This window comes from Oncorhynchus kisutch, linkage group LG8, assembly GCF_002021735.2.
Source record: "Oncorhynchus kisutch isolate 150728-3 linkage group LG8, Okis_V2, whole genome shotgun sequence".
NCBI classification, from domain to species: Eukaryota; Metazoa; Chordata; class Actinopteri; order Salmoniformes; family Salmonidae; genus Oncorhynchus; species Oncorhynchus kisutch.
Window position 1 is genome coordinate 39,573,221 of NC_034181.2, and position 12,210 is coordinate 39,585,430.

A 12,210-nucleotide genomic window follows, 5' to 3' on the forward strand; every position below is an offset into this window, starting at 1 on the left:
CATGCAACAATGGGGGAGATGGCATGCTTCTGAATCAATCCCTAACAGAAACAGCCAATTCCAGTAGCATTGCTATATTCTCATAAAATGCTAGCCAGATTATTCTAGAAATTGCTACATAACCAGCTAACAAATTTAAGAACATTTTAGAGGAAACAACCACAACCTAGGAGTAAAAACATATCTAAAATTCAAAAACAGTGAACTATCCCTTTAACGTAACTGGCTGATGACTTACCCATTATGGAGCCAGGTGTGAAAGGTATGGTGTGAGCAAGCCTCATCAGGTTGTTCTTTTCCATGGCTGACATGGCAACAACACAACACAATATAACAAATCATAACACAGCACAATGGAACACAATATAACACAACATAGCCAGATAAAAACACACATGGAATGAGGTAATATAGTATGAGAAATATTTTTGTGGTTCACTAAAAAGCTGTGACACCTATTGTGTTATTTTTATGGTCAAATAACTCAAGCACAGATCGGTAACTTTTTAAAATGATTTTCTAAATAACACCAAATGCAGTAGGTAAGCCCATGGTACATCTCTTAACTTAGTTTGAGAAAAGCTAAGGGGTTGGTTAAGAGATGGCTGAATAAAAGATACAATTAGGAAATCCGATTTCATGTGTCCATTTAAATCCTTCATAAATCTGCTCCACAATGGCCTATCTACTTGAAACATTGTAGGTTCATTAAAGCCATTACCACGATGAGCCATATACAGTTTGGTATTGATATCTTCAAAAATAACATAACTATTAAGAATTCACTTTTTTTTAAACAATGTAACGCTAATGCTTAAATGAATCATACAAAATCTACCTGTCATGAACTAAAAGTCAAGATTCACTCCAAATGTGTTCTTTGGACTCATCACAAGTCCCTAAAGAGTTTGAAAAAATAACATAAATGCATTAAAATATGGCCACATTATACCAGTAGATGCATATTAGCACATAAGCTAATATGCTAAAAAAAATGCCAAAACAATACCTCTCATGAAGCATATGAATGTAGGCCCATGGTACATGTCTTAACTTAGTTGAGAAAATCTAAGGGATTTGTCAAAAGAGGGCTGAGCTATTGACAATAATCATCTGCAATCATCTTCTCCTCATGAACCACACATCAGATTCACTCCAGATGTTGGATTTAGACTTATTACATCCGTCTTTAATGGTTTTGAGAATTATTAATTGCTGCATTCATATATGGCGTCACTGTACCTGCAAATGCACGTTAGTACATATACTAATGCTAAAAAGCGTATTCTCATGAACCATTAAGTCCGATTGACTCCAGATTTGGTATACACAGTAGACTCAATGAATTAGCCTCTAATAAACTTACTTGATTAGCTGCTGTATTCAAAGTCAGACACGCTACACCACTGAGCCGATGGACATTGGGGCATGAAATTTGGTGTGTAAAATTTGATGTATAAACCTTATGTATTTGTCCTTAGAAGCTGTGTGAATATAAAGTCACTGCAACCTTAGATGGCTGCACCAGACCAGTTGGTGGCACTATAGATGTCATTGGCACCAATGACACTTTTGGATACAAGAGCAATAACTATTGATCAAATGGACTTTGTCTTGTGCAAATTATTGTTAGATTTAAATTATGCAGACGAACAACGTGAAATATCGTGAAAACAACACTAACATAAACCATTAGTCGAATAAACCCCAGAATTGGTATATAAACTACATACATTAAGTAATGACTTTAAGAATAATTCTGTGCTGCATTCAAAGATAATCAAGCTACAGCACGAGATTAAACTTAACGTGTCAAGGGCCAGACTAGTCTATTTGGGGTGTTTTTCCAGTCTCCTTACATAATTGTGATGAGAGGTGTTTCAGACATAATTATGCACTATAGCCGTGTTTTAGAATTTTTGCGCCGGGAGAGTTCAACCAATGACGTCATTGTTTGATTGAGCCATGTTTTGTAGCAATTATTGTGGCCTTTGTGTTTCACCGATTGCATGATCACGCTAGTAGTGAGTAGATATGGTTGTCCTTGTTCAATAGAGCCATTGGACTTGTCTCAACGATGTTCCTGTCTGCCAGGACATTGCAGGATATCTAGTGTTATGACTTGCCAGTCCTGAGATGGAGATCGGGGGTGCTGGCTAGGCAACCCCTCCCACCCCCAGGGGCGGGTTTTATGATGGTCGTAAATACCTTCCCTTGTCAAGCAGTATGGAGGGAGAGACCTTAGCAGAACAAAGGACCTTCTCCCGCCAAAACTCCTACCGCCCCAAAATTGGAGAATGAAACTATATTTATATTTTTGAGAATGTGTAAATGTTCAGTGGAGACTGAAAGAACCCTCGTTGTGACATCATGAAAGACGGTAGAACCATATAACTGTACCTCTCAATTATGAGGTTTGCATCTGAATGTTGTGTAAAAAGAAATGATTAAGTATCAGAATACTTTTAAAAAGATAGAAATGTGATTTTAGTCTTCTAAATGTCAAGTTTACCAAGTCAGTAACCACACCCACCGTTTTTCCCCAAGTGTTTAAAAGGACGCACTGAATAATTAACATATGAGACCAGTTACGTACAACGCCAGCTGAATACGTTAGAAATGGTTCAGAAATCTACCGCTCTATAGACCAAGCAGACTGAGGCACGAGACAAATGTGGCAAAACACTTACAAACACGGAAACTATTGATCACTACAGAAGAAGCAAATCCTAGACGTTGCGTTATCAGTCTGCAGCTGGAAATGTACATACAGTTAAATTCGGAAGTTTACATACAGTGCCAGTTTTATATCTTTATGTTTGAAGTCTGAAATGTGGCAAAAGGTCGCAAAGTTCAAGGGGGCCGAATACTTTCGCAAGGCACTGTACACCTTAGCCAAATACATTCACAAAAAATCCCCTGTCTTAGGTCAGTTAGGATCACCACTTTATTTTAAGAATGTGAAATGTCAGAATAATAGTAGAGAGAATGATTTATTTCAGATTTTATTTCTTTCATTACATTCCCAGTGGCTTAGAAGTTTACATACACTCAATTAGTATTTGTTAGCATTGCCTTTAAATTGTTTAACTTGGGTCAAACGTTTCGGTTCTCCTTCCACAAGCTTCCCACAATAAGTTGGGTGAATTTTGGCCCATTCCTCCTGACAGAGCTGGTGTAACTGAGTCAGGTTTGTAGGCCTCCTTGCTCGCACACGCTTTTTCAGTTCTGCCCACACATTTTCTATATGATTAAGGTCAGGGATTTGTGATGGCCACTCCAATACCTTGACTTTGTTGTCCTTAAGCCATTTTGACACAACTTTGGAAGTATGCTTGGGTCATTGTCCATTTGGAAGACCCATTTGCGACCAAGCTTTAACTTCCTGACTGATGTCTTGAGATGTTGCTTCAATATATCCACATCATTTTCCTACCTCATGAAGCCATCTATTTTGTGAAGTGCATCAGGCCCTCCTGCAGCAAAGCACCCCCACAACATGATGCTGCGACCCCCGTGCTTCACGGTTGGGATGGTGTTCTTCGGCATGCAAGCCTCCCCCTTTTTCCTCCAAACATAACGATGGTCATTATGGCCACACAGTTATATTTTTGTTTCATCAGACCAGAGGACATTTCTCAAAAAAATACGATTTTTGTCCCCATGTGCAGTTGCAAACAGTAGTCTGGCTTTTTTATGGTGGTCTAAGAGCAGTGGCTTCTTCCTTGCTGAGCGGCCTTTCAGGTTATGTCGATAAAGGACTCGTTTTACTGTGGATATAGATACTTTTGTACCTATTTCCTTCAGGATCTTCACAAGGTCCTTTGCTGTTGTTCTGGGATTGATTTGCACCTTTCGCACCAAAGTACATTCATCTTTAGGAGATGCGTCTCCTTCCTGAGCGGTATGACGGCTGCGTCGTCCCATGGTGTTTATACTTGCGTACTATTGTTTGTACAGATGAACGTGGTACCTTCGGGCATTTGGATATTGCTCCCAAGGATGAACCAGACTTGTGGAGGTCTACAATTTTTTTTCTGAGGCCTTGGCTGATTTCTTTAGATTTTCCATCGATGTCAAGCGATGCTGCTTCAGTAGAAATACAGACAGTAAACAATGATTGCCCATGAATGTCTAATGGCGTTTTTTTCTTTCTCTCACAGACAATACCACGTGGATACGAAGAAGTTGATGACTCTGGGCCTCCCGGGTGGTGCAGTGTTTAAGGGTGCTGTACTGTAGCGCCAGCTGTGCCACCAGAGACTCTGGCTTCGCGCCCAGGCTCTGTTGTAACCGGCCGCGACCGAGAGGTCTGTGGGGCAACGCACAATTGGCCTAGCGTCGTCCGGGTTAGGGAGGGGTAGGGACATCCTTGTCTCATCGCGCACCAGCGACTCCTGTGGCGGGCCGGGCGCAGTGCGTGCTAACCAAGGTTGCCAGGTGCACGGTGTTTCCTCTGACACATTGGTGCGGCTGGCTTCCGGGTTGGATGCGCGCTGTGTTAAGAAGCAGTGCGACTGGGTTGGGTTGTGTATCGGAGGACGCATGACTTTCAACCTTCGTCTCTCCCGAGCCCGCACGGGAGTTGTAGTGATGAGACAAGATAGTAGCTACTAAAAACAATTGGATACCACGAAATTGGTGAGAAAAACGGGGTAAGATTAAAAATTACATTTTTTCTTTAAGGAAGTTGATGACTCTCAAGAGGAGATGTGAAAGGTCACATAACAACAATCTCCCCTTGTAGCAAAGTGACTGTGAACACCTAATGCACCACCCAAACACACCTTATGCAAGTATTCCTTTTGTAGAACTGTAATACTTATTAAAGGCATTAGTAGTACATTTTTATTCTACTGTATATATATATGTTATGACATATGGCAACTGGCAACATTGCCATAACTGTTCCTGCATACTGCTTTGTAAACTCACTTCAGTCTCTAGAGCAAATAAGCCATGTCTACTTATTTGCTATATTGACAGACTGTCACGCCCTGGTCTAAGTATTTTGTGTTTTTCTTCATGTACCTCCAGTAGCAGCCAGAGCTGTCAGTCTGCATGGAGCAGCCAGAGATGTCAGTCTGCATGGAGCAGCCAGAGATGTCAGTCTACATGGAGCAGCCAGAGCTGTCAGTCTGCATGGAGCAGCCAGAGCTGCCAGTCTGCATGGAGCAGCCAGAGCTGTCAGTCTGCATGGAGCAGCCAGAGCTGTCAGTCTACATGGTGCAGCCAGAGCTGCCAGTCTGCATGAAGCAGCCAGAGCTGCCAGTCTGCATGGAGCAGCCAGAGCTGTCAGTCTGCATGGAGCAGCCAGAGCTGTCAGTCTACATGGTGCAGCCAGAGCTGCCAGTCTACATGAAGCAGCCAGAGATGTCAGTCTGCATGGAGCAGCCAGAGCTGTCAGTCTGCATGGAGCAGCCAGAGCTGCCAGTCTGCATGAAACAGCCAGTCTGCATGGAGCAGCCAGAGCTGTCAGTCTACATGGAGCAGCCAGAGCTGCCAGTCTGCATGAAGCAGCCAGAGCTGTCAGTCCGCATGGAGCAGCCAGAGCTGCCAGTCTGCATGGAGCTGCCAGTCTGCATGGAGCTGCCAGTCTGCAAGGAGCAGCCAGAGCTGTCAGTCTACATGAAGCAGCCAGAGATGCCAGTCTGCAAGGAGCTGCCAGTCTGCAAGGAGCTGTCAGTCTGCAAGGAGCCGCCAGTCAGACAGGAGATGTCAGTCTGCAAGGAGCCGCCAGTCTGCCCAGCGCCGCCAGTGCCGCCAGTCTGCCCAGCGCCGCCAGTCTGCCCAGCGTCACCAGTCTGCCCAGCGCCGCCAGTCTGCCCAGCGCCGCCAGTCTGCCCAGCGTCGCCAGTCTGTCAGGATCAGTTAGATCCACCAGTCAGCCAGGATCCACCAGTCTGCCAGGATCCGCCAGAAGTGCCAGTCAGCCAGGATCCGCCAGAAGTGCCAGTCGGCCAGGATCCGCCAGAAGTGCCAGTCGGCCAGGATCTGCCAGTAGTGCCAGTCGGCCAGGATCTGCCAGTCGGACAGGATCTGCCAGTCGGCCAGGATCTGCCAGTCGGCCAGGATCTGCCAGTCAGCCAGGATCTGCCAGTCAGCCAGAATCCACCAGTCTTCCAGGATCCGCCAGAAGTGCCAGTCAGCCAGGATCCGCCAGAAGTGCCAGTCGGCCAGGATCTGCCAGTAGTGCCAGTCGGCCAGGATCTGCCAGTCGGACAGGATCTGCCAGTCGGCCAGGATCCGCCAGTCGGCCAGGATCCGCCAGTCGGCCAGGATCCGCCAGTCGGCCAGGATCCGCCAGTCGGCCAGGATCCGCCAGTCGGCCAGGATCCGCCAGTCGGCCAGGATCCGCCAGTCGGCCAGGATTCGCCAGTCAGCCAGGATCCGCCAGTCAGCCAGGATCCGCCAGTCAGCCAGGATCTGCCAGATCTGCTAGTCAGCCAGGATCCACCAGTCAGCCAGGATCTGCCAGAACCACCAGCCAGCCAGGATCTGGTAGATCAATCAACCTACCTGAGCTTCTTCTCACTCCTGAGCTTCTTCTCACTCCTGAGCTTCTTCTCACTCCTGAGCTTCTTCTCACTCCTGAGCTTTCTCTCACTCCTGAGCTTTCTCTCACTCCCGAGCTTTCTCTCACTCCCGAGCTTCCCCTCAGTCCCGAGCTGTCCTTCAGTCCCGATCTGCTCCTCAGTCCAGTAGGGTTCTGGGTGAGGACTACTAGGCCATGGTCGGCGGCGAGGGTGGTCTATCCAGGGACGCGAGGAGAGGGGACTAAGACATTGACTGAGTGGGTTCCACGTCCCGCGCCGGAGCCGCCACCATGGACAGACGCCCACCCGGACCCTCCCTATTGTTTTGAGGTGCGTTCGGGAGTCCGCACCTTAGGGGGGGGGGGGGTTCTGTCACGCCCTGGTCTAAGTATTTTGTGTTTTTCTTCATGTATTGGGTCAGGCCAGGGTGGGGCATGGAGTTTTTTGTATTGTGGTGTGTTTTGTCTTGGGGTTTTGGTGTGTATGTATTTGGGATTGTAGCTAGTGGGGTTATCTAGCAAAGTCTATGGCTGTCTGGAGTGGTTCTCAATCAGAGGCAGGTGCTTATCGTTGTCTCTGATTGGGAACCATATTTAGGCAGCCATATTCTTTGAGTTTGTCGTGGGTGATTGTCCTTAGTGTTGTTGTTCCTATTTCTTTATTTATTTACACAAGTATCGGCTGTTTCGGTTTTCGTTACGTTCTTTGTTTTGTAGTGTATTGTATTGATTCGTGTTACGTTTGTTTGATTAAACATGGATCACAATCTACACGCTGCGTTTTGGTCCGACTCTCCTTCACCACACCTAGAAAACCGTTACACAGACTGTCAATATTACTTGCGAAGAAATTAAAATTGAAATGATACACCAACTTCCTGCATCATTTGTTTTAGCAATGAGATTGGAGCTAGTTTATCCAAATACATTTCATGGACATCACAATGAACTGATCCACAAGTTGAAGTCACTCACTTTATTGGTTTCTGATGTAGCTGGAATCATTTAGTCAGTTGACAGTACTTATATAAAACACAATTATATACATATGTACAGCTAGTAATATCTATACCACAATGCAGTTGGGAGCATAATAGGTATTCTATATTATACTACAACATCAGTCTAACTGAATATGGATGTTGTGTTGGTTGAACATTGCAGCAGGTTCCAGAATGTTCTTAAACTGGTGCGACTCGTGTGTTGGGTAATGGTTTAGCAGGTTTTGGCGCTGTGGCGATGTTGGCTTTGGGGAGCTGTGACTCTGGCTCCTTGTAGACATCTATCTGGTCCTTTCTGCACTTCACAACGAGGTGGAAAAGTGGTGGGTTCTGGGCTTGTACACTTTGTTCAGCCCCCACTGCTTCTACCACTTGCAGAAGATTTGTTTGTACTGCAAGTGTCCTGGAAAGACCTCCACCAGTCAGTCTCCCCACACCATCCCCTCCACACAATACCCACCTCCACAAGACACCAGTCAGTCACCCCACACCGTCCCCTCCACACAATACCCACCTCCAACAGACACCAGTCAGTCTTCCCACACCATCCCCTCCACACAATATCCACATCCAATAGACACCAGTCAGTCTCCCCACACCATCCCCTCCACACAATACCCACCTCCAATAGACACCAGTCAGTCTCCCCACACCATCCCCTCCACACAATACCCACCTCCAACAGACACCAGTCAGTCACCCCACACCGTCCCCTCTACACAATACACACCTCCAACAGAAACCAGTCAGTAACCAAGACCTTATTTTCTGCAAATTAGACTTCAAATCTTGTATGAACAATCAACTTAGTCTCCACAATACAGAGAAAACTACAGTAGAAGTTGTAGCTTACTTGTGAATACACAAACTATGACAACAAAACATGGACCATGTTTATGCCTCAGTATATTTACAATGCGTTCGGAAAGTATTCAGACCCATTGACTTTTTTCACATTGTAACGTTACAACCTTATTCTAAAAGTGATTAAATAGCTTTTTCCCCTCATCAATCTACACACACTACCCCATAATAAGAAAGCAAAAACAGGTTTCTAGAAATGTTTGCAAAAAAATGAAATATAACATTTACATAAGTATTCAGACCCTTTACTCAGTACTTTGTTGAAGCACCTTTGGTAGCAATTACAGCCTTGAGTCTTCTTCGGTATGGCGCTACAAGTTTGGCACACATGTATCTGGGGAGTTTCTCCCATTCTTCAATTTTTGTCGCAAAAAAAAAGGCATATCTCCGACTGATCAATAAAAAGAAAAGATTAAGATGGGCAAAAGAACACAGACACTGAACAGAGGAACTCTGCCTACAAGGCCAGCATCCTGGAGTCGCCTCTTCACTGTTGACGTTGAGACAGGTGTTTTGCGGGTACTATTTAACTAAGCTGCCAGTTGAGGACTTGTGAGGCGTCTGCTTCTCAAACTAACACTCTAATGTACTTGTCCTTTTGCTTAGTTGTGCACCGGGGCCTCCCACTCCTCTTTCTATTCTGGTTAGAGCCAGTTTGCGCTGTTCTGTGAAGGGAGTAGTACGAGATCTTCAGTTTCTTGGCAATTTCTCACATGGTATAGTCTTAATTTCTCAGAACAAGAATAGACTGATGAGTTTCAGAAGAAAGTACTTTGTTTCTGGCCATTTTGAGCCTGTAATCGAACCCACAAATGCTGATGCTCCAGATACTCAACTAGTCCAAAGAAGGCCAGTTTTATTGCTTCTTTAATCAGGACGACAGTTTTCAGCTGTGCTAACATAATTGCAAAAGGGTTTTCTAATGATCAATTAGCCTTTTAAAATTATAAACTTGGATTAGCTAACACAACGTGCCATTGGAACACAGGAGTGATGATTGCTGATAATGGGCCTCTGTTCGCCTATGTATATATTCCATTAAAAAATCAGCCGTTTCCAGCTACAATAGTCATTTACAACATTAACAATGTTTACACTGTATTTCTGATCAACTGTATGTTATTTTAATGGACAAAATGTTTTGTTTTTCTTTCAAAAACAAGGACATTTCTATGTGATCCCAAACTTTTGAATGGTAGTGTACAGTCGTGGCCAAAAGTTTTGAGAATTACACAAATATGAATTTTCACAAAGTCTGCTGCCTCGGTTTGTATGATGACAATTTGCATATACTCCAGAATGTTATGAAGAATGATCAGATGAATTGCATTTAATTGCAAAGTCCCTCTTTGCCATGCAAATTAATTGAATCCCCCAAAAACATTTACACTGCATTTCAGCACTGCCACAAAAGGCTGACATCATGTCAGTGATTCTCTCGTTAATACTGGTGTAATACTCGTTAATACTGGTGACTGCACCTAAACCAACCATTTATCGGATCATCAAGAACTTCAAGGAGAGCGGTTCAATTGTTGTGAAGAAGGCTTCAGGGCCCCCAAGAAAGTCCAGCAAGCGCCAGGACCATCTCCTAAAGTTGATTCAGCTGCTGGATCGGGGCACCACCAGTACAGAGCTTGCTCAGGAATGGCAGCAGGCAGGTGTGAGTGCATCTGCACGCACAGTGAGACAAAGACTTTTGGAGGATGGCCTGGTGTCAAGAAGGGCAGCAAAGAAGCCACTTCTCTACAGGAAAAACATCAGGGACAGACTAATATTCTGCAAAAGGTACATGGATTGGACTGCTGAGGACTGGGGTAAAGTCATTTTCTCTGATGAATCCCCTTTCCGATTGTTTGGGGCATCCGGAAAAAAGCTTGTCCGGAGAAGACAAAGTGAGCGCTACCATCAGTCCTGTGTCATGCCAACATTAAAGCATCCTGAGACCATTCATGTGTGAGGTTGCTTCTCAGCCAAAGGAGCCAGTGTTGTCAGCACTACCACTACCTGGGTGGGGGTACCCCGCCGGAATCCCCACCGACTAGGTATAAGGTCGTCAAGGTTCTCATTAGTAGTTTTGAGATTTCCTTTGTATATTATGCTCTCCCATCAGGGGGCTCTGGCTTTGTAGGACCAACCCTGCATTTACTACAGGTGGACTGCAATCAAGTTGTAGAAATATCTCAAGGATGATCAATGGAAACAGGATGCACCTGAGCTCAATTTCAAGTCTCATAACAAAGGCTCTGAATACTTATGTAAATAAGGTATTTCAGTTTTTTTTGTTTTAATACATTTGCAATGTAATTATGGGGTATTGCGTGTAGATTGATTAGGAAAACAATTAATTTAATCAATTTAAGAATAAGGCTATACCGTAACAAAATGTGGGAAAAGTCAAGGGGTCTGACTACTTTCTGAATGCACTGTATCTGCTCATCATGGAGCCATAGTGTTGAGCTTGATGTTGATAGCTAGACCAGATACGGTCCGGTAGGCTGTAACTAACATAATCTAAGAAGCTAACGTTAGCTTGCAAAGCTACGTCGCCAGATAGCAGCTGGCTAATTATATTGATATGCTTTGGAATGTCTAGCTAGCATATTATTAAATCTAGCTAGCTAGCTAGATTTTGGTTTAGATAAACAAATGTAGTCCGCTAGCTAGTTAGCTAGGTAATGTTAGCTACCTTACCTCAGCATGACTTCTTTTCTGCTGCGCTGATGCTGGCTGATCGGATGCCTTCTTGTTTGAAAGGGAAAATAGATGGAATAGCTTCACTTTTCAAGGTTCGACGACCTGGAAAACCCATCAGTTTAGAAATCCTCCGGCCGAAAGTGCTGGTTACAAACACAGATATTTTGATATTTCTCCACATCAACTGGATCCACCTTCAACTTGGCGATACATGTCCTGAAATCGCTATAAATTCTAGATATTGTGGTTGGCTTACAACAAGGAAATGAGATGCAGAAACGCTGATATTCTCATGTAGTGAAGAAGTTATCTATTTTTATGACACATGATATGTTAATAACATATTAATGGACATATATAGTGGAATAGAGCAGCAGTGAAATTACCCTTTAACATTTTGCATTTTTAAAGCTAATTTCCTGCTATTCTACACATTTTGCTATCATATGCTATCCGGGGGGGGGGGGGGGGGGGGACCTCCAGGGGGTCCACAACCCCAAAAAATTATAAATACATTTGGTTGGGGGCCCCCTGGAGGTCGGGGACCACAGGGCACATGCCCTTCGGCCCATTCGGTAATCTGGTCCTGCTAGTGTCATCCGTGTGGTATTGAGAGATAAACATGGTAATGCTTTCACTGTTTGCACATAAAATAAGATAGTTCCCACATGATAAAGTGCTTACTTTGATATCCAACTGATATTTTGTCCTATCTGTCAACCTGTGAACACCGTTCATTGCTGCTTGCAGCTATATATTTTAAAATGTGATTTATGTGATTGTTGAGGAGTACCTGAGTAGTGTGGGTCCAGGTCTTCCATCGATTGAAATGTAACAGACAAACACAGAGTAAACAATAAAGAACAGAACAAAATGAACAATTACAGTTAACAATTATGACTTTGATTTGGAAGGTGAATATTCTAGAAGAGGGGAAAGATGAGAAAAAGAATGAGAGTGAAAACGAATATATACATTTTTTATATACAAGCAATTTATCTAGACATGAGTCAGGTTGCCTACCTTCAGGTGTGATCCCACCCTGCACTCTACAACAGAAGAACATACAGAACAGATAAAACTATCCTACTATACACAACTTCAGTACTTCCA

The 12,210-nt window shown here is 44.1% G+C and overlaps 1 protein-coding gene across 1 annotated transcript in view; it reads right to left on the bottom strand.

Annotated features, from left to right (window-relative positions):
* The window catches only part of LOC109895694 (transient receptor potential cation channel subfamily M member 6-like), a 6,346-nt gene extending 4,173 nt beyond the window's left edge, over positions 1 to 2,173 (bottom strand). The window contains exon 1 of the mRNA XM_031830306.1: positions 239 to 2,173. Within this exon, the coding sequence (XP_031686166.1) occupies positions 239 to 311 (73 nt within the window). The 5' untranslated portion in view covers positions 312 to 2,173. The remainder of the gene's footprint in view (positions 1 to 238) is intronic.
* Between the last annotated feature and the right edge of the window lie 10,037 nt (positions 2,174 to 12,210).